At 49.7% G+C, this 20,272-nt stretch overlaps 1 protein-coding gene across 1 annotated transcript; it reads left to right on the forward strand.

Annotated features, from left to right (window-relative positions):
• The first annotated feature begins 352 nt into the window (after positions 1 to 352).
• Positions 353 to 3,607, forward strand: C1QL2 (complement C1q like 2). Its single transcript, XM_069861813.1, has 2 exons — positions 353 to 1,102; positions 2,808 to 3,607. Exons 1-2 carry the CDS (start codon positions 458 to 460, stop codon positions 2,985 to 2,987), a joined length of 825 nt encoding a protein of 274 aa, XP_069717914.1. The 5' UTR covers positions 353 to 457; the 3' UTR covers positions 2,988 to 3,607.
• The last annotated feature ends 16,665 nt before the right edge of the window (positions 3,608 to 20,272 follow it).

Genomic DNA, 20,272 nt, shown 5'->3' on the forward strand with positions numbered 1-20,272 from the left:
GGCGCGGCTCGGGCGGTGCCCGCCGGGCGCTCCCGCTCGGCCGTCGAGGGGCCGGCGATCCCGGGGGGCGCTCGGGACGAGCCGCCGCCGTCGCTCCGCCCCGCGGCCCCCGCGGGGTCCGCCTCCCCCCCCCCCCACCCGCCCCCGTTCCTCCCCGCCGTCGGGGCAGAGCCGGGCGGCCGCTCTCCGCGGCGCCGCCCCCGCTCCGGCTCGGCCCCGGGACGGGGCGCCGCGTCCCCCCCGCGCGGGGCGATGGAGGGGCGGGCGGGCTGAAGCGGGGGAGCCGCGCGGGGAGGCGGCGGGGGGCTCGGCGCCCGTGGCCGTCGCCGCCGCCGTCCCCCCCGCGCCCCGCGCCACCATCGCCTCGCGCGGCAAGGACGCCCCGCCGGCCGCCGCCTCCGCCCGGGCGCGGCAGCGCAGGAGGCGGCTGGTGGCCGCCGCCGGGGTGGCGCTGGCCATGGCCGCGGCGCTGCTGGTCGCCGTGCCCCTGGTGCTGCTGCGGGCGCCCGCCCCGAGCGGAGCGCACTACGAGATGATGGGCACCTGCCGCATGATCTGCGACCCCTACGGCGGCGGGCGGCCGGCCGGCCCCGTTGGCGGCACGGCGGCCGTGGAGGCTCTGCAGGACCCGGCGGCCGAGCCCGCGACGCCCTTCGCGCGGGGCCCCAAGGGGGAGCCGGGGCGGCCGGGCAAGCCGGGGCCCCGCGGGCCGCCCGGAGAGCCGGGGCCGCCCGGTCCGCGGGGCCCGCCGGGGGAGCGGGGCGAGGCGGGGAAGCCGGGGCCGCCGGGGCCGGCGCTGCCGGGCGGAGGAGGAGGAGGAGGAGGAGGAGGAGGCGGCGGGGCGGGCGGCGAGGCGGCGGGCGGGCTGAGCGCCGCGCTCGGGGGGCCCCGCATCGCCTTCTACGTGGGGCTGAAGAGCCCCCACGAGGGCTACGAGGTCCTCAAGTTCGACGACGTGGTCACCAACCTGGGCAACCACTACGACCCGGCGAGCGGCAAGTTCACCTGCCAGGTGCGCGGCATCTACTTCTTCACCTACCACATCCTCATGCGCGGCGGAGACGGCACCAGCATGTGGGCGGATCTCTGCAAGAACGGGCAGGTGCGGCCCCGACACCGTCCGCCCCGGCCCCGGCCCCGCGGAGCCCGCAGCGTCCGCCGCCCCGTCGGGGAGAGCCCTGCCGGGCGGAGAAACCGCCTGCCGGGAGGGGGGGATGGGGTTGGGGGGGGGCGCGGGGGGAGCGGAGGGATCGGGGGGTGATGGGGGAGCTGGGGCAGTGGGGCTAAGGGGGCTGGGGGAGGGACCGGGGAAGAGGGGCTCGGCGGCGGATGGAACCGGGGAGGCTGATGGAGGGACCGGGGAGGCTGGTGGAGGGACCGGGGAAGAAGGGCTCAGAGGCGGATGGAACCGGGGAGGCTGATGGAGGGACCGGGGAGGCTGATGGAGGGACCGGAGAAGAGGGTCTCGGGGGGCTGATGGAGGGATCGGGGAAGAGGGGCTCGAGGGGTTGGTGGAAGGACCAGGAAGAGGGGCTCAGGGGGCTGATGGAACCAGGGGAGCTGATGGAGGCACTGGGGCTCGACGTCTGATGGAGGGAGTAGGGAGGCTGATGGAGGGACTGGGGAAGAAGGGCTCGAGGTCCGTTGGAGGAACCGGGGAGGCTGATGGAGGGACCGGAGAAGAGGGTCTCGGGGGGCTGATGGAGGGACTGGGGCTTGAGGTCTGGTGGAGGGACTAGGGAGGCTGATGGAAGGACCGGGGAAGAGGGGCTCAGGGGCGGATGGAACCGGGGAGGCTGATGGAGGGACCAGGGAGGCTGATGGAAGGACCGGGGAAGAGGGGCTCAGGGGCGGATGGAACCGGGGAGGCTGATGGAGGGACCAGGGAGGCTGATGGAGGGACCAGAGAAGAGGGTCTCGGGGGACTGATGGTGGGATCGGGGAAGAAGGGCTCGAGGTCCGTTGGCGATCGGGGAGACTGATGGAAGGACCAGGGAAGAGGGGCTCGAGGTCCGGTGGAGGGGTTGGGAAAGGGGCTTGAGGTGTGATGGAGGGACTAGGGAGGCTGATGGAGGGATCGGGGAAGAGAGGCTCGAGGTCCATTGGAGGGATCGGGGAGGCTGATGGAGGGACCGGGGAAGACGGGCTCGAGGTCTGGTGGAGGGGTTGGGAAAGGGGCTTGAGATGTGATGGAGGGACTAGGGAGGCTGATGGAGGGATCGGGGAAGAGGGGCTCGAGGTCTGATGGAGGGACTACGGAAGAGAGGCTCGAGGTCTGATGGAGGGACCAGGGAGGCTGATGGAGGGACTGGGGAAGAGGGGCTCGAGGTCCGTTGGAGGGATCGGGGAGACTGATGGAGGGACCGGGGAAGAGGGGCTCGAGGTCTGGTGGAGGGGTTGGGAAAGAGGTGCTCGAGGTGTGATGGAGGGACTAGGAAAGAGAGGCTCGAGGTCTGATGGAGGCACCGGGGAAGAGGGGCTCAGGGGGCTGGTGGAACTGGGCAAGTTGATGGAGGGATCGGGGAAGAGGGGCTTGGGGGGCTGATGGAGGGACTGGGGAGGCTAATGGGGGGGGTGCTGGTGAACTGGGGCTTAGGGGTCTGGTGGAGGGACCAGGGAAGAGGGGCTCAGGGGGCTGATGGAACTGGGGAGGCTGATGGAGGGACTGGGGTAGACAGCCTGTGGGTGCTGATGGAGAAACTGGGGAGGCAGATGGAGGGACCGGGGAAGAGGGGCTCAGGGGGCTGGTGGAAGGACTGGAGAAGAGAGGCTCAGGGGTCTGATGTGCCCTGTGGCTCTGTTGGCAGGTGCGGGCCAGTGCCATCGCCCAGGACGCGGACCAGAACTACGACTACGCCAGCAACAGCGTGGTGCTGCACTTGGACTCCGGCGACGAGGTGTATGTAAAGCTGGACGGAGGCAAAGCGCACGGAGGCAACAACAATAAGTACAGCACTTTCTCTGGCTTTCTTTTATACCCCGATTAACACACAACAAGCGATGCGACACAGCTGGCCCTGCCACCGATGCGTGTTGGGCTGGTTGGCATTTCTGTACCCCATCGTGCCGCTGTTTCCTGGTGTTCCCTGTCTTGGCAGGTCACTTTAGCTTCGTTAACAGTTCGTATGGGTTTATTTTTTTCATCCCTGTGAAAACGAAATAGAAGTGAAACAAAGCAATCCCCTTCCTTACTCTCTCCTGTTTGCTCTGAACCCCCCTCTCTGTTTGTCAGCCTCGGTGTTTTGTGTGTCACACAAGGAACTCGGCAGCTTGAAACTCTCCAGTGGTTCCTGGGGGGTGTAAAAGAGCCCTGAGTTCTGACTGTGCCACACAGGGAATTTGAACCAGTCACATTTTTTTCTCAATGAGTATTAATTATGATGATGAATTTTCAGATCAACTATTAATGAATTGGGACTGGACCATAACTGTTTTTTCCTCTGCTTCTTTGTTTGTATGGGGTCAAGTGTAAACTTTTCTTTTCTGTGCAATGCGATGCTCATGTGAATGATGGTGTCATTAACATCAAACCTGTTCCTGTCGGCGAAAGAATTCAGTCGTTGACCACCATCACCAAAATATCACATTAAATTATGTTTTTAGACAATGCTTTCTTGCTGTCTGTCTCTTCCAGTGCTGCAAAGGAGTGCTGTGGTGATGCCACGGGAGGGTGGGAGGTAAAGGGGGGGTCACTTCAGTCATTGAGGTTTGCAGCAACATTTAAAGTTAGGATGGGGCACCTAGTCTGGGTCTTGGTTATGGTTCAAGGGGGCTGGGAAGAAGTGGAGGGAGAGGAAAAAAGCTTCAGCTTTATGCAGTTTTTTAAAAAGGTGGCACACAGTCATCAAGAGGTGAAAGTGAGGGCGTGGAGCGGATTTCCTAAACAGATTTTCTGGATATGAGCCTGATCCAGAGGTTAGTGAAGTGCAAGAAAAGCGGTTTAATCAGCAATTATGGAAAGCTGTGTTTCTGTAAGACACTTGACAAATGTAAGAAGGCAGCAGAGGAAAGAGTCTGTCTAAATCCCCACATTTGCACTGTGTATTTGGGTTGGAAACCACACCTGACTGTAGGTGGGTCTGCACAGTCCCAAAGATGGGCTGGGAGAGAAAGCTCACTGAAGTCTGAGAAGTTCAGATCATTTGGAAAGGTTTTCTCCTACTGGTCCTTGGTAAATCCCAACCACTTTGTGTCCTTTTATAAGTGCACAGATGTGGAACTAGTGTGAGGTTCTGAGCTTCTGATGGAGGTGGTATTTCTTTCATCATCACCCCAGTAGGTAACCACTCAGTTTAGGTAAATTGGGGTTGCTCTGCTGAAGCACCTGGACTTTGCAGGAGGAATCAGAGTCGGGATGAAACTGTTCCAGCCCCACTTTGGCATAGCACAGTTATGACTGAGTTCTTACAGTCTCTTCTGTCTCCTACCAAGTCCTTAGCAGGTATTGTCTTCTCGTTGACTGGAAGAGGAGGGTCAGAGAAAGAAAGCAGTTCCTCCCTTCATCCTGTCCTCAAACATCCCTCAGCTGAGGGGAGTAGAGTTCATAACCAGGTACATATGTTAGACACTTATCAATCTCTAATGTCTCGCCAATTTGTACTATTTAGAATATGATTAAAACCGGTGTCTGAGACCCAAATGAAGTATAATTGCTATGGATCCTCAATTCCCTCAGGATCCGTAATCCTTTTTGACTATTGCTCCCCTCCCCTCCAACGAAATGGAGCTTAGGCACAAAGCCTTCAGTTTAAATTTCAAAAAATTAAAATTGACATGCAGCAGCATTAGCAGGAGCCAGGAGGAATTCTAAGGAGGTGCCTGGGCTCTGCTTTATCCTTTGCATTAAGAAGCAATTTGTACTTCTAACAAAGACCCAACTGTTCCCCCTTGGCAAAAGGGCAATGAAGATGCCTTGCAAGGGAATTGCTGTTCACAATACTTAAACAAATTTGAATCTTAGATTTTTAAATCTGTATTCCCTGGTGGAGCCTGCTCCTCGCAATTCAAATGCAGGGCTGACGGTGTGTGCCTGCCAAGGTGTCAGTAGCTAAGCGGATGATGGATTGATGAGGCAATGGGAAGACACAGGCTCACAGTGGCGGTTTGCCCCGACAGTGATCTATGTATCTGCACATTATCAATGTCATGAGGAGGCTTGAACCACCCTCACTAGATGTCTCATTTTCCACTTATCTCTTATGTACTAATTATCAGGCTGGATTATTCCCTGGGATAGAAACAAAAAAAAAAAAATGCTCGTTGCCACTCCACTGACAGTTTACACAATCGATAGAATGAACGTCTTCCTCAGCTGCTTGCAGGCTTTTTTGTTTCCTCTGCTCATCGCAGGGACCTCTGAGACTGCCTCTGTGGGGGTCTGATGACTCTCACCCTGTGTCTGCGGCAGTGGTGCTTGGATGGGCTCCTCCATCTCAGGCATTGTGGGAGTAGCTCAGTGGGTGGGTTGGTTTGTTTTTTTTTTTTCCCCAAAGTTACACAGGGAAAAGCAATTCAGAGTTGAAAAACTTTAGTGCTTGGTGGTGCAGATGTCCAGAAAAGTGTTGTAGAGGGGGATGGCAGTCCCTGTGCTGTGCATGGCTGTGGGTGAGAGCAGTCACACAGCCTGTGGTGGGCTCCTAACACTTCGACTGAGTCCTCCTCCTCTTAGATGTAGTCCGTGGGTTATCTATATTTCATGGCACAAAGAGAAGGGGCTCTTTGTAGTGGGGATACCCCGGTCCCCTGGTTTGCATTGGAGGAGGAGGTGTACTCAGAGGCTTTAGCTTTCTCTTGGACTGGCTTTCCCAAACGATACTGCCATCTCAAACAACTGTTAGCCGGTGTCAGCTCTGGAGGTCTGACTCCTCGGAGGTGTTATTTCACTTGATGAGTAAATCAAATGCTTTTAGAAATTGTGAGGTGATTGGTTGTGACGCGAATGGGGAAACCTCCCTGGGAGGAGTGGAAGGTCGGAGTTTTAGAGGAAGATACTTCTGTTTTGTGCCCAGCTGCATGCTGAAGTTAAAATAATAATAAAAAAGTTAAGATTAAAAAAAATAAATAGACAGGGCTTCATACTCGCAAAGCAACTTAGATATTGCACCACCAAATCCCTGATCTTTGTGCTACTGATGTGAATCCTCGACCCTGGCTTGAGCTGTCTGTACTGTGCCTGGGGAGCACCAGCTGTGGAAGGGATTTTTGGAAAAAAGCAGAGCAGGGGAGGCATACAAATGCACTAAACACCATGGAGGGGCAAATGGGTGTGCTGCTAAGAGCCCTGAAAGGGGTGCCAGCCACGTCTAGTCTGCCTGTTCCTGGAGGAAGGCATTCAGATTAATCTGCTCTACTACAAGCCAGTGGATTTGTGTCTGGGCACTTGGTTTCTTCTGTTTTCGCTTTCCTTGGCTTGGGGAGCTCCTGAGAAGTCTTTGGGGAGATGGGTGAGGAAATCCTGCTTTGGCTTGACTGATGCAGGTCAGCTGCTGGGGCTAAGTTTTCACCAGGCAGCGTACAGAAAGAATTTTCTGAAGGTACCCATGATACAAGAGCAGCTGGGTGTCTGATGTCCCATGCAAAGTCTGGTGCCGCTGTGTTTTCCAGGATCTGGGCTTGCAGATTTTCTCCTTGATGCTTAGTCCATTTGTGGCGTCTGGGTTGACGGGGCCACACTGAGCTGCAGTGGGGTAGGACAACCCCTTGTCTGGGTTCTCCTCTTTTCCTTTTGCTATTAGAAATGCAAAGTGCTGCTTTTTGTGCTTCGTGGCTTCACACAGGTGCACCGAGCCATGCCTTGGTCTTGAGCTTACTGCTTTTGAAACTCACTCTGGGCATTTTTCTAGGTGATTTAATGCTTGCTCATCTCCTTGCTTGCCTCTCTCAGTGGCTTACACTGCCTGGATGGATTTGATCTGTGAACTCGAAGTAGGGAGGATGGGTTTGGTGGATGCTCAAATGACCTTTTTCTGTTCATGCCACCCACTAATTTTATTAAAGGAGTCTGCGGAAGACAGAGGAAAAATGGCATATATGTCTATTTTAAATCTATCATGTCTGTATTAAATACCTTTTCTTTTCTGGTAACGTGCCATTTTTATTTTCCTTGTTGTGATTGGACTAAACCCTGGAAAAAAATCCTGCTAAGACCATGTGTCTCGCTATTGTCTCTGGGATAATGGAGCCTGTCAGAATAAAATAAAGACTATCTGAATGTTCATTGACTTTGAGACTCCAAAGAGTTTGGTCCTTTCTATTGCAGATGCCTGCATTGTGCAGAGACTTGGAAGATTAATTATAGATGAGAGAAGTAAACTGTTACCCTGTGGATATCCTGCCACTTACAGGTGAGAGCCTGCTCTCGTCTGGTTTCACATCTAATGGCAGGAAGAGGTTCAGCTTCATTATAAGCTGTCCGACATGCGAATGGGGGCCCTTTTCTGTAGACCAAGCTCATGCCAGTTCAGCAGTTAATACCAAGGTCACGTAGCAGGTGCCACAGCAGAAGTGGGAGAGATGCTTAACTATTTCTTGACTTAAGTCCACCTCTCGCCCTTGAGCAAGCTTCATTTTTGGAGGCTGTGTGGGGGATTAAAGCTGAGTTCCTTCTGATTTCTCTTGAGTTTGGACCAGGTTGTTACTGGCCTTGACAATGAGTTAAAAGGCCAGTAGAGGGCAATGCTGGTTCCCTGGAAACAGCCTGGGGAACAGAGGCGTTAGCTCCTGGGGAGTCAAGAAGCTGAGGCTGCGGGATGTTTTGATGTCCTGGGCTTTGAACATACATCGGAATTCCCCTTCTTTCGTCCTGTATTTCTTGCTGAAGCCCCAGAACTGGTGGCTTCAGGTCGCAGCCTGAAAGGTGCTGAGCCACAGTTGCGTCCTGCCCCCCTCTGCAGAATGCTCTGTGGGATCTCACCCTCAAGGTTTCACAGAGCCTAATTCTGAAGGAGGTGTGAGTTATGGCCCTGTTTCCTTGTAGATAAAGCCATAAATACCCTTATTCTTTGGGTTCTTCCAGTTATCAAATAGCTTGAATTAACCATTACTCTCTGTGGCACAGCTCTGTGTTCTAATAAATGAGAGTAGATTTTCTTGCCAGGGGGCTGTTGGCATATCCCTATCGCTGTTGCATTTGCTCCTGTTTTGGTTTTTTTTTGGCGTGAGCGAGAGTAGAAACCGAAAAGGCCTGTTTGATCCCTGTGATCTGCTGCCCTATTAATGCAGAATTATTTCCTCCAGTGCGCTGTGAGCACGGTGACATGGAGAGCATGGCTTGCCTGCAGCCTTTAGTTGTACTCCTCCCAAACAGGGGACATTCACATGATCCTGGTTCTTCTTTTTGCTTGCAGCAGCCAGATCATGTCTAGAAAAAAAAAATAATTCCAACCCCAGTCTTGAATGCATCCGAAATATTTTTCTTGGTGCTATTTCTCATTGCCAACAAATTGCTTATTTCTTAAGTGTTATGATTTGATCCCCATCCCAAAGAGGAGAGAGAGATCAGCTGCTGGGCACGGCAGGGAAACATACCCAGGAGAACAACTTGTTTGAAAATGTGAGTTATCCTCTGCACAGGCTTTATGAACAATGATTCTTTGTCCGATCTTAGTTTTAAGATGCGATTCTGATGGTATGATAATGCAGAAAATGTTTTGCCACCTTGGGGAGGAAGCTGCTTTTCAGGTAGTGTTTTGCTCTTCCCTCATTATTGCAAGGCTGTCCCTGAAACTTCATGTCAGCCGTGCTGTGCTGCAGCATGTGAATGCGTGAGGTGATGGAGATCAAATCCAGGTGGGTTTCTCTCTGTTTTGTTTTGGTATACAGTTGAATTCTTGTCATTTGCTTCTCCTTCTCCTGGCACCTCGTTTTCAGTGGAGCTGGGAGCCCAAGGGCCAAAGTCTGCCTCTAGGTACACTGATTCAGTTCTACTAAAACTTAGTTTTTCTCAGCATCTGTGGAGTCAGAATCAATCCTTAAGTACGTTACATGTAGCTACCCTCGTATTGCCAGTGTGGCAACTGGTTCCTATTTTGTAGTGTTTGGAGACATACTGTGATGAGTCTCAGTCTTTGCATACTAGAGATGGAAATGGTTCAGCTCCATTTTTTGTCCTGCCAGTGAGTGTCACTACACAAATACCTTTCAGGGAAAACACCCTTAGCATCTGCAGAGAGGGTGGAACAGCTCCAAGCATCTAGCTGCCTGCTTAGGAAAGAGAGGTGTCAAATATCTATGAGGCTCTACTCCTCCAAGACCCTGCTGAGTGCATCACTGCAGCAGAGAGACCCTGGATCATAAACTTTGGCATCCCCCCTCAAGAGATAAAGCATCCGCAAGGAGTAACACTGTGCTGCTATTTATCAATTTGTGTGAGAATGAAGCTTGAATGTTATTAGAGCTGAACCGCTAATTAAGCCAATAAATTCCTTTGTCTTCTTGGGTGTGTTTGCAATTAATATGCAAAATCCCATTGATTCCAGCGACTCCACAATTCACAATGCATAGTGTTATTACATATTGATGGCATACACTGTGAAGTCTCCAAAAGACACTGCTGTGCATAGTAAGAATACTGTTGTGATCCCATTTGAACTATTGCAGGCTGGGTGAGTCATGTTGCTGCATCAGGTTCTACCAAAGCCTTGGCTGTCAGTGCTGGGGGGGAGAGGGGTGGAGTAGGAAGACCACACAGAAACATGTCTCTGTTAAGCATATGCTGTGTCTCAATGACTATTTGCGCTTTATTTTGCTTTCAGAATTAGGGTGGAAAAGAGGAAAGGTGTTCCAGCTGATTCTAAACACAGGGATCCAACTGATGTGAAAAGAAACTGATTATGAAGGAAATACGTACTTGAATCAAAGCAAGGCAGGTCTTTAAAGCAGGCTTTGCTTTAATTCACTTCTAATTGGGGAATCTAAATAATCTTTCCTCAAACAAAGTTTGTTCAAAGTTATAAGAAGGGAGATGGAACAGGGAGGCTGCTCAGAGATGTAATGTTTTCTCTCTTCCAGTGGAACATTGTTTTGACAACTTAAGACAGGACAGGAGTCCATGACTGTTGAGCCCTGTGCTGACTCTCTGCCTAAAATTGCCTTTTGCAGCATCAAAACAAGTTCTACTCAAATCTTTTCCAACAACTTTCCCTAAGGGAGCAAAATCAGGGGGCATCGTAAGGAATAATTGGCTCTTAGACTCAAAATACTTCATTGAGAAGGTCACCTACGTGAGATTTTGTTGCCTGTTTTCCCTTACCTTTGGTTAGCCTCCCAAGGTCTGTAAGTGCTCTGCTGTCTAGGTAGAAGGGCTCAAGAAAAGGCACGTGGCTGGTGGTCTATGCATTCTCTATGGAGTTGTTCCAATCCCCGTCAAAGCTGCTTGGGAGGTGCTCAGTGGCTTTAGTGGGGCAGGATCAAGGTTAGGTTTAATCTTTGGCTGGGATTTTGTGGTAGTGATCTTTTTTCTTACTGCTCTCCATTTTCATGAAGTTATTCGATTTGGTCTTGGCGTAATCAATAAGCCTCTGTATTGATATGTGCACGCTTTGAAGCCTGTGGAGCAGAGCATGGGATGGATGTGCTTTTACTTCAGAACAGCACAAATCAAATACACAGCTGTTGATTTAATTTGTGGTTGGCCTTTTCTGAGAACTGAAATTCCTCTTCCCCGAGATTTCCTCTTCCATTTTCCACTAGTGTCTTTTCAAAGGAAAGAAAAAAGCTGAAGCTATTGTAGATGTAGTGTGATCCCCACGTGTACAGAGGCTGTATGATGGTTTTAGAGAATGGAAGATGAACAACATACAAGATGCTATCTCTGATTACAGAAATCTTTGATTTCAGGCACAACAACAAAGCAGAATTCTTGATAGTTTGTCCAAGCTAATTTTCTTTTGAGTTAGTGCACTAACCACCTACCTACAACTAACCATAACCTGTCCTGTTTCTTTTCTATTAGTGGACTAATAGGACTGCCAAGTTTTACTTTCTTAGATGGGTTTTAAATGGGAAGCAGTTTGTTTCATGGAAGCAATATCTGAAGAATGAATTTATGCCAGCTTGTAGCCACTGGCAGCCTCTGTATTCCAGTAGGCTTTAAATTGAAAAATGGAGCTTTTCTTCTCATGCTAGATTTCTCAAAGTACTTTCTCCAAGCAATACAAAAGCTAACTTGTCAGGTAGGCAGAGATTCATTGCAATAGCTAAATTTTGAGGTATCTGTAAATGTTTATCACTTGATTTGCTCCTGGACATTGCAGAGTGAAACGCAAGAGCCTTGGATTGCTTAAGAAGGTCAAACGAGGTGAATACAACAGTCCCCTCTGGCCTGAAAAATCCATGAACTGTGCTGTCAAATAGAAGTATGAGCAATGGCGGTGTTGAGTGTTTAAAAATTTGTCTTAGACTGACGGTGGGAGGGACTGGGAGTGGGAGGAAAAAGGCTCATGGGTCACAGAGGGGTTTGGGGTAAGGCAGTGATCGTCTGTATCTGCAAACAAAGATCAATCGTAGCCTTCAGACGTTTTAAATGCTCCATATCTACAAAGCACAAATACAATCCTTCTAGGGGCAGAGTGCCCTGATGATTTCCCACGTGTTTCCCCATGGGCTTCTGTATTGGTGGCAGATAGGGGATGGTCCTTAAGGGCAAGAAAGGAAGAGAACTGTGTTCTTTGTACTCATTTTGGGTAGGAAAGAGTGAAGGCCTTGAGATGCAATAGCAAGGTCAGACAGAAAGAGAAGCTTTTGGACGGTGAGGCGTGGGAGCAGGTTGGCTGGAAAGGCTGTGGGTGTCCAGCACAGAAGGTCTCTAAGAGTGCATTAGACATCCATCAGATTTGGCTGTGGCGTAGCTGTGTTGGGATGAGGAGCCAAGCCCGATGACTCCTCAAGATCATATGCATTATTGATTTTCCATCACCCTTTCTTTCTCTGTGTTTCTGCAGAGCTATATACATACCCATCTGCCTGCCTGCAATATAGCCCTCTGAAAATGAAGCTCGATGCATTTGTGTGTCCCAGGTGATGCTCTCAATGCCCACTGGAGCATCTGTATCTCTGTTAGGTCTGTTTTGGAAGGGCCAGATATTCCTGTTAGGGTCTTCCCAGCTTGTCTACATGCAGACAGGGTGTTTTTGCGGGCAACGCAATGGGGCTGGGCCTGACCTTAAAGGTTGCTCCCCAAGAGAGGGCATGTGATGGCCAGGAGTGGCAGGGCTGTGGGGCTGGGACAGAGTTGGGACCTGGGGTGGTGGTGGTGTTACCTGGTGGTGGAGGGTGGAGGGCAGGGAGCATCCCCCCTGTGCTCTGCTCTGCTTTGCTGCCTACTTTGGTGTCACGGCAGTGAAACCAGGGGGCAAGGACCTTTCCCTATGGGCTCGGAGGTGCTGGAGTTTTGGGGTGAGGAGGAGGTGGAAGTGCAACGAGGTGCATGCAGGATAGTGCTTGTGGGACGGCTCTTGCAGGGAGTGTTCCCCTGGATCTATGCCCTGGATCATCCTTGTTTTCACAGCTCGCGCTACGCAGGATCCCCCAGGTCCTTACTGAGTGACCACAAAGGTGTTATCACTGCAGTGGATGCCCTTTTGGCATCACTTGTACAAATCTGTCTGAGCATGTTGGTTTTGTATCTACGGTAAGATGGAAATCTGGACCTGCTGTTCAGGTTTCCAAAGGCAACTAGCACTCGATCCCTTTGAAGTTCATGGATGTGAGAAATTTGTGTACCTCTGAGCTCCCTGCCTGTACGTGCCTGGTGCCCCAAAACTGTGGAGCCAAGCCCAAGGCAGGCTGAACACTCACTGCTTTCACCATATCCCCTGCAAGTAAGGGTGTCCCAGAACTCTTAACTGTATTTTTTATCTTTATAATCTGCAGATTATCTGTTAAAAAAACCAAACATCATAACCCCAGGCCTTTCCCTCAAATAATTCACCGTTAGTGGGTGTGTGTGAGTAAGGCAGAGTTGTTTTTTTTTGTCAAAGCTTTGTATCCCTGAATCCTTGTCACTTAATTTCCCTGCTACTGTAGCTGCTTTGCCACACACCTCTGGTTTTGGGGGGTGCATTCTGAGATCTCCTCTTCGAGTCTAGTGCTCTTAGTGTGATGATTCTATGCATGGAAAATTTAGTGTTCATCATCATCAGAGCTTTGAAATATAAAAAGAAAGGGGAGAACTTGGCATAGTTTGGGTAACCTGCTTGTGGACTTCTTTGGTTTTTCCCTCCTATCAGCTGACATCACAAAAGGGAAAAATATTAACTTTGTTCAACAGAAAAAGAAAATCTCACTGTAAAAATGTTCATGCTTTTAAAATCTCAGTTTGAGTTTGCTTTTAATTCATTCACAACAATCTGACTGTAGAATTATAGAATCATAGAATAGTTTGGGTTGGAAGGGACCTTAAAAATCATCTAGTTCCAATCCCCTATCCTTGTTTCCATCCTGGGCCAGATCTTCTATATTTAAGTCTCCACAGGACACAGTTTACAGAGGTGGTGCTGACTCACACTTCATTAAGAGTCACAAACAGCGACTCCGGCGATGCATCAGCCACTGCCAGGACCTGTGCTCTTTGCAGCCGAACGAGGCAGATCCCAGTGCCTTGCGGGGCTGAGCCCGTCGTAGGAGGATGTAGCACTATCAGCCACCACTGGGTTGACATTCGGCTGAGCCAGAGTCACTGGCTTTGTGCGATGGGGCGGCGGTGGGTTAGATGACAGTGACTGAAATGAGATCATTGGGAAGTGAAATCAGATTCAATTGCATTAGGAATTCATGTCAGATAAAGCTGGCAGAAGTACTGCAGAACTAGCAGACCGTTACTGGGATCACTATAGAGCTGGTTAATATATTTATTACATATCTCTCCCAGATTGACTATGGGCTTAAATAAATAATTTAAAAAAAAGTTTCTTTTTCCTCTTCTTAGTTCCTCATCTGGTGATTTTGTAATATTTAGGTCTTCCCCGGTGTCTGGTTGGATTTGTAAACTTATTAGTTGCGTCAGTAAAGCGATCAACATAAAGATGGAGTTAGGCTCTGCACAGGGAAACAGTGAATCAGATTTTCTTGCTTTTCTTGCGCACCGCAAGTCCACTGTCGCTTGCAGTGACCAACAGCGGGCTGACCTGCTGGCAGCTATTTTGTGTGGCCTAATAGTAATACTGATTAAAATTCAGCATTGGCTGCGTAGCTTGGATAATACTTCAAGGCTGATTGAGTTGCAATATGCTAGTACAGCACCAGTGTAAAGGCAGCGCCTGCTTTCTCTGTCTGCCAAAAGGTTCCTAATCCAGCCCCCCCTGGAAGCCTCGTGCTGGGGTGCTGCCTCTTGCCCTGCTCCTGGCTGACAGGGGCCACTTTTATTTCAGTGATAACAGCATGCTGGAGAGTTATTCATAACTCATGGAGCTATTTGGACTTTCCACCTCTGTAACTGAAATAAAACATGATCCATATGTGTCTCTAGGAAGAAAAATCACCCGTTCTTTGGCTAAGTCACTCATCTCACCTCACATTCTCCACCATGTATTGTCTTTGTCCTCCGTGCAATGCTGTTCATGAAAATGGGACTGGAGTGGCATCGCCTTGACCACAGCCTTTCTGCTGCATTCCCGTGTTCTTTGGTCTCTGTCTCCATTCCTTGCTGTTCGTCCTTTGCTTCCACCAGGCAGGGATGATTTTGTGTTTGTTGCCTGTGTGGTATGTGATAGAGCCCTGGTCCAGGGTTAACACACAGAAATTCTAGAAGTTACAGAGCTGGGCAGAGCTGTACTCCTAGCATGTCTCAGACAAGCAGAGTTTGGGTCTCTGACTCTCACAACAAAGTGAGTTATACCTTGGGAGCCTTGGAGAGTGAGCGTGCCTTTGGGATACCTTCCCAACCCTGCTGGGACCTGGCTCAGACTTTCTGACCCCCGAAGTGGTGATTTTGTATTGTTTCCTCCATGAGTTTGCCTGCTTCCCAAACCACGTGCAGTGTTGGTGTCCACATCACTGTCCTGCAGTGATGAGTTCCCCAGATTTAACACCGACTGTGTACGGCAATTCCTGTTTCCTTCCTTTCAAACTGCCACAACATCACTTCGTTGGCTGCTCCACCCTTCTGTGTGGTGGGACATGGTCACCTACCACTGTGCTTTCCCAGCTTTCTCATGCTTCTCCCCTTCAACTCCCATGGAGAAAGTGGTTTCTGTAAGCATGGTCCTGGAGAGCAACACAAGTCACTTTGCTTTGTGTTCAGGGACCCCTCTGCTGCACCCGTGCTTTGGTGCAACCATCAAGTCCTGCCTTTCCAAGTACTACAGCACCTACAAAAATAGTTTGTCTGGAATAGAGAAGTGAAATTCTGCAAATTCACATTATTTTTGGTGCAGTCTCGGCCATTTGGGAGTGGCCAGTGGGGTGTGATCTCCATGGGATGGTTTTATTATAGCCTGTGTGTGGAGTGGGAGTCCCTGTAGCCAGAGTGTGAGGAGGTGAGACTGTGCTTCAGAGAGGATGAACTCTAGCAGGACTCTTACCTACTTCAAAAGGGGTCTGCATGGTCTGTTGATTAAAATTATTTTAATTCAAACCAACATTAAATTGTTCCTCATTGCATGAAGCAGGAAGGGAGAGAAAAACCAAGGATTTGATGCTATCCTAGCCTTGTGATTTTCAGATTTTGGTGCAGGGTGGAGGAACATCTGTTAATAGCAATCCTCAAGGTAAAGCTTTTTTTAAGAAAAATATTCCCAATAGTTTTTTTTGCCAGCTAAACTAAACCAGAACCTCCCTACTCAATCCCTATATGCAGTATTTATTCCTCATAGTGGCTATCTCTCAGGTGTAATTTCATCCTTGACCTCACCTCAAAATTAAAGGGATAACAAACACTTCAAGACTGAACAAACCAGCGTGATCTGGAGAGATTAGATCAGTGGGGTCTGTGATCTGCAAAAAATCAGAATCTAAAGCAAATAATGCTCTGTGTGTACGTACTGCTGAGGAACAGAGATGGGGATGGTGAAGAAGAGTGCATCAAGCGTTACCTCCTAATGCAGACATCTACCAGGCTCGTTCATGTAGTAGTTTGTGCACGCACCAGCTTTGCTCACTGGTTTCACTCCCCGATGCTGTTTCAGAGGAAATCTGCAAGCTGCCTCTGCCAAAGCTTTGTGGACAAGAACTTGGGGAGGGATGATGCATGATCGGTGTGAGAGCAAACAGTGCTGCATTATCTTCTGCTTCCCATACTACCTACAACTGAATGTTAATTTTTACTGTCTCTTCAAGGGAGGCTGCTAAATGCAAATTACGTGTCCACCACTAGAGAAGATGGTAAAGTGGTGGTAAAAGATATACAGAATAAATGGTGCTAAGCAATGCATTTTGCTGAAGAGAGCTGGGAGAGGTGGAGGGCACTGAAAATATCGTTTTGCTACATCCCTATGTAATCCCAGTGGTGCAGAGCAGGGGATGGCTCAGAGCCTTGGGGCTCACCCAGGCACTTATATAAAACAAGATGCAGCAACAGCGGCAGTGTGTGCTAGCGCTAAGCCATAATTAAACACTTCCAGGTAGTTAAAATGATACGTGTGCTTTTAGAAGGTAGTTTTTAGTGGTTCGCATCATCATCTGACAAGTAAAGAAAACAAGCAGATGTGGCACACACTAAAAAAAAATATATATATGGAGGGAGAATGAAGTAGCTTCCCAAATTAATTCTTGGTCCTGCTCTGGTGGGGAGGGGAGAGGAACTGCTAGTGCCTCCAGCACCCAGTAGAGCATTGGCAGGGGTGAGTGGCTGCCACTAGGTTTATTCATGGTTTAACGCTGAGTTTCTGTCTAACACTTCCATTGTCCAGCATGGAGAAGAAATTCTTCTTTATGTCTAGTCTAAATCTGCCCCTCTCCAGTTTATACCCATTGACCCTAGTCCTATCACTCCAAGCCTTTGTAAACAGCCCCTCTCCAGCTTTCTTGTAGCCCCTTCAGGTACCAGAAGGTCACTCTAAGGTCTCCTCGGAGCCTTCTCTTCACCAGGCTGAACAACCCCAACTCTCTCAGCCTGTCCTCATGTGGGAGGTTCTCCAGCCTCGTGATTGCAAACAACTGAACCAGAGTGGTCTAGGAAGCAATTGCCCCTTCAGCTGGAAGGTTTCTCCTCATGCCTGGGGTTATTGAATTAAAAAGGTAAATACTTTAGCTTGAACCTCCAGAAAAGTGGTTTCCTCAGGAGCTGAGCCACCGAAGCCCACTGGAGCCAGACTGTTTGAATTTTTACAGCAACAACAGGATTTGCACATGGTTTCCAGTCATGAGGTGTGAAGAGGGAACTTCCAGCTGAAGGGGCAGCTGCCCTTGTGCTCAGCCTGGCAAGCTGTTAAATTGCTCCTGCTCAGTCATAGGGAACTGCCTGAGCATTTCCAAGGAGAGTATCCAATGGGAATGGGCACAAGGCTCTGGAATTCAATCTCAAGCCAAAATCAAGGAAAGAAATATTCAACTACAGCACTGTAAGATCTGAATGAGACTCAAAATGGCTAAATATCTTACAGGAGTGCCAGCAGCCTGCTTTGAACATACTGAAGCCTTCCCATCAACTCCAGTGAGAAAGAGGAGACCAGCTCTGCTGGTGACCATCCCCTGTGCACTACTGAGGTGCTGCGTTGGTGCTGGCCTGCTGGGACCTCACCAAATCCAGTGCTTCATCACTATTTGGAACAATAGACTTTGGCAGAGTTGTGCTTATAATTTTTAAATCCTTGAAGGAATGAACAGTTCCTTTGGGGGATCAAGCATTTCCCCCTATCCTGTCTTCTGCAGGGCCCCTGCAGTAGAAAAATGCAAACGAGAGGCCAGGTGATATCAGGGGATATTGCCTGCACTATTGGTTTGTGGGTTTCTACTGCAGGGGCCCCGCAGAAGAGAAGACGAGGGAAAATGCGGAGGATAAGGTGAGGAAAAATACAAATTCTGGCCAGCAGTTGGTTGCTTGATGTGGCAGCGGTATCCTTGGTGCTGGGGGAGCATCGTCCTTGCCCATGGAGACAGGAGGGAAAAAATCTGCTGCTCCCGACGGCTGTGCTGGAGTTAGGACTGGCTTGATGGCTCCTGATGGTAGTGGGAAGGGAGCCTGGAGGCGATTTAACTGTGCCTTTGTCATCGCTGTGGTGGTTTCTGTGTGTTCCCATTTGTGCTGTGAATTAAGGGATGCTGTGTGAGGTTGCTGGGTGGAGTGACCTGGTGAGCGGGAGCTCACTGCATCCCAGCCATGTGACTGCAGGGGCAGCCTCCCTGCCTTGGAGCTTTGCTTCAATATTTACATAAACGTTGACACATGTTTAAAAAGCTGCACCCTGAACAAGCGAGACCAAACACTGCTGTGGGAATGTCACTGTCTCCTTTTTTAGAGACAGCACGGGGGCTTGCTGTTGGGTTCAGAGCTCTTTTAGGAGGGCGAAGCTGGGTCTGTAGCAATGGGTGAGCTTTTACACGGGACAGAGGTGGGAGACAAAAGGAAAAATAATGCTTGGATCTGTGGTACTAGGATGAAACATGAAGCCAGGACCTAGTCTGGCAAGCTTTATTAGAGAGGTCCCAAGGAAGTCAAAGACTAGTTTAGGATGGAAACTGAACCGTCTTCAGGTCTACCAAGAAGCATTTAGAGATACAACAGGACCCACTGACTGGGAGCAGCCCTGTCCTGCTGAAGGGGATTATCCAAGGACGTTAACTCCTAGGAAAATGCTTGGTCCCGGCGTAAGAGTTGTCATGATTACTGGCACTGGGAAAGCTTGATTTTCCTAGGTACTAGAGACAGCTGAGTAAAGGATGGTGTCAGCCAAACACTTCCAAAACCCATTACCCATTTTAATGATGCTGTCGTCTTGTTTTACAGGTTTCTTTGAAAAATAGTTTGGGGTGCAGATACACGTGTTGAGCTTAGTGTCTCTTGAGAAAGGGAAAGAGCTAGAGCATCGCTCACTCTTATTTTCAAAGACAAGATGTACAAACAATATCAATATTTATTAAGCAGCTTTGTTTATCTCAGGATTGTAACAAAGTGACTTAGATTGTGGTGTCTGTCCTCTTTGCAGTGTCCTATTCCTCATTTGTAATTGTGGGTCTTTCTTAATGCATATTTTATTTCCCTTTTCTGAAGACAACTGTAACCAGAATAGCTTAAAAAAGGAAAGTGGCACTTAGTCCATGGCTGGCTCAGTGGTTATATAATTTCTGCTTTTAAAAGCCCCTCTCTGTGATAAAGACAGCAGCGCTCACCACCCAGGCTTACAACAGCAACCTTCTTGCCAGATTTTGCCCTTCCACCCTTCCTTCCTTCCCCTCATCTGCTTTAAATAAATGGGGAAGTTCTGAGTTACAACAAGACCAGTAAATTTACTAAATCTCCACCTATAAATGGCTCATTTTGTTTACTTTAGCTTAGATCTGATTTCAAGTGACATCAAGAAGAAGGAAAAAACCCGCAGATCCCCAAACCCTACTTATAGCATCATGAAAGTGCCCAGCAAGCAGTTCCTGCAGGAGCAGCTTTGCTGAAGGCTGTTTGCCCTACCCCTTGCTGACTGGCCCACAGAGAGGGCAGAGAGGGATTTCTAGGCACCTCCTGAATTTCAAGGTGAGGATTTAGGTGTTTAGTCTTTCTTAAAGATGCAAAAATAGAGTTCCACACACAAGTAGTCTCTGCCTCTGCCTGTTGCATCCTTACACGAGATGGAAACACACTAAAGCGCGGCGCTGCTGCCTCTGAGCACGCAGGACTGTTACCAGCTGCTTCCTTTAAATTAATTTCCCCAAAGTCGGTCACAACATGAGTGGAGTGAAGATCCTGGTGACACTTCCCGGACAATTAGCACCGGGAGCGAGCAGCACCAGAAGACTCACGCCATGTCCTGTGCTGCATGTCTCCAGTATAAATAGCCTGGCTGGAGGAGCTTTTGCCCAAAATGATGATGGGAGGGTGTTTTTATGTTAATTCAATGTGTCAGCTTTTCTGTGAGCTGTGTTTGGAACCAGGGACCCCAGAGCACTCTGCTCTGCCTCAGTCAGGAGCGCTAAGCTGATTAAACTGAACATCGGGTGACACAAGGGTTGTTTGTAGCTGCCTGGTGGGCACGAAGGCTCTCGGTATGGACAGTGTTGGACAGGTGGTTCCTAGGTACTTCACAGACTGCTTGCTGTGTTGAGGGCTACTTACATAAGGAAGGTTATGCTCTGCATGATGCGGGCACAGCTGTGAGGAGGACCCCTCCTTTGGCACCACCAGGGC

This window comes from Phaenicophaeus curvirostris, chromosome 7 (genome assembly GCF_032191515.1).
Source record: "Phaenicophaeus curvirostris isolate KB17595 chromosome 7, BPBGC_Pcur_1.0, whole genome shotgun sequence".
In the NCBI taxonomy this organism is placed as follows: Eukaryota; Metazoa; Chordata; class Aves; order Cuculiformes; family Cuculidae; genus Phaenicophaeus; species Phaenicophaeus curvirostris.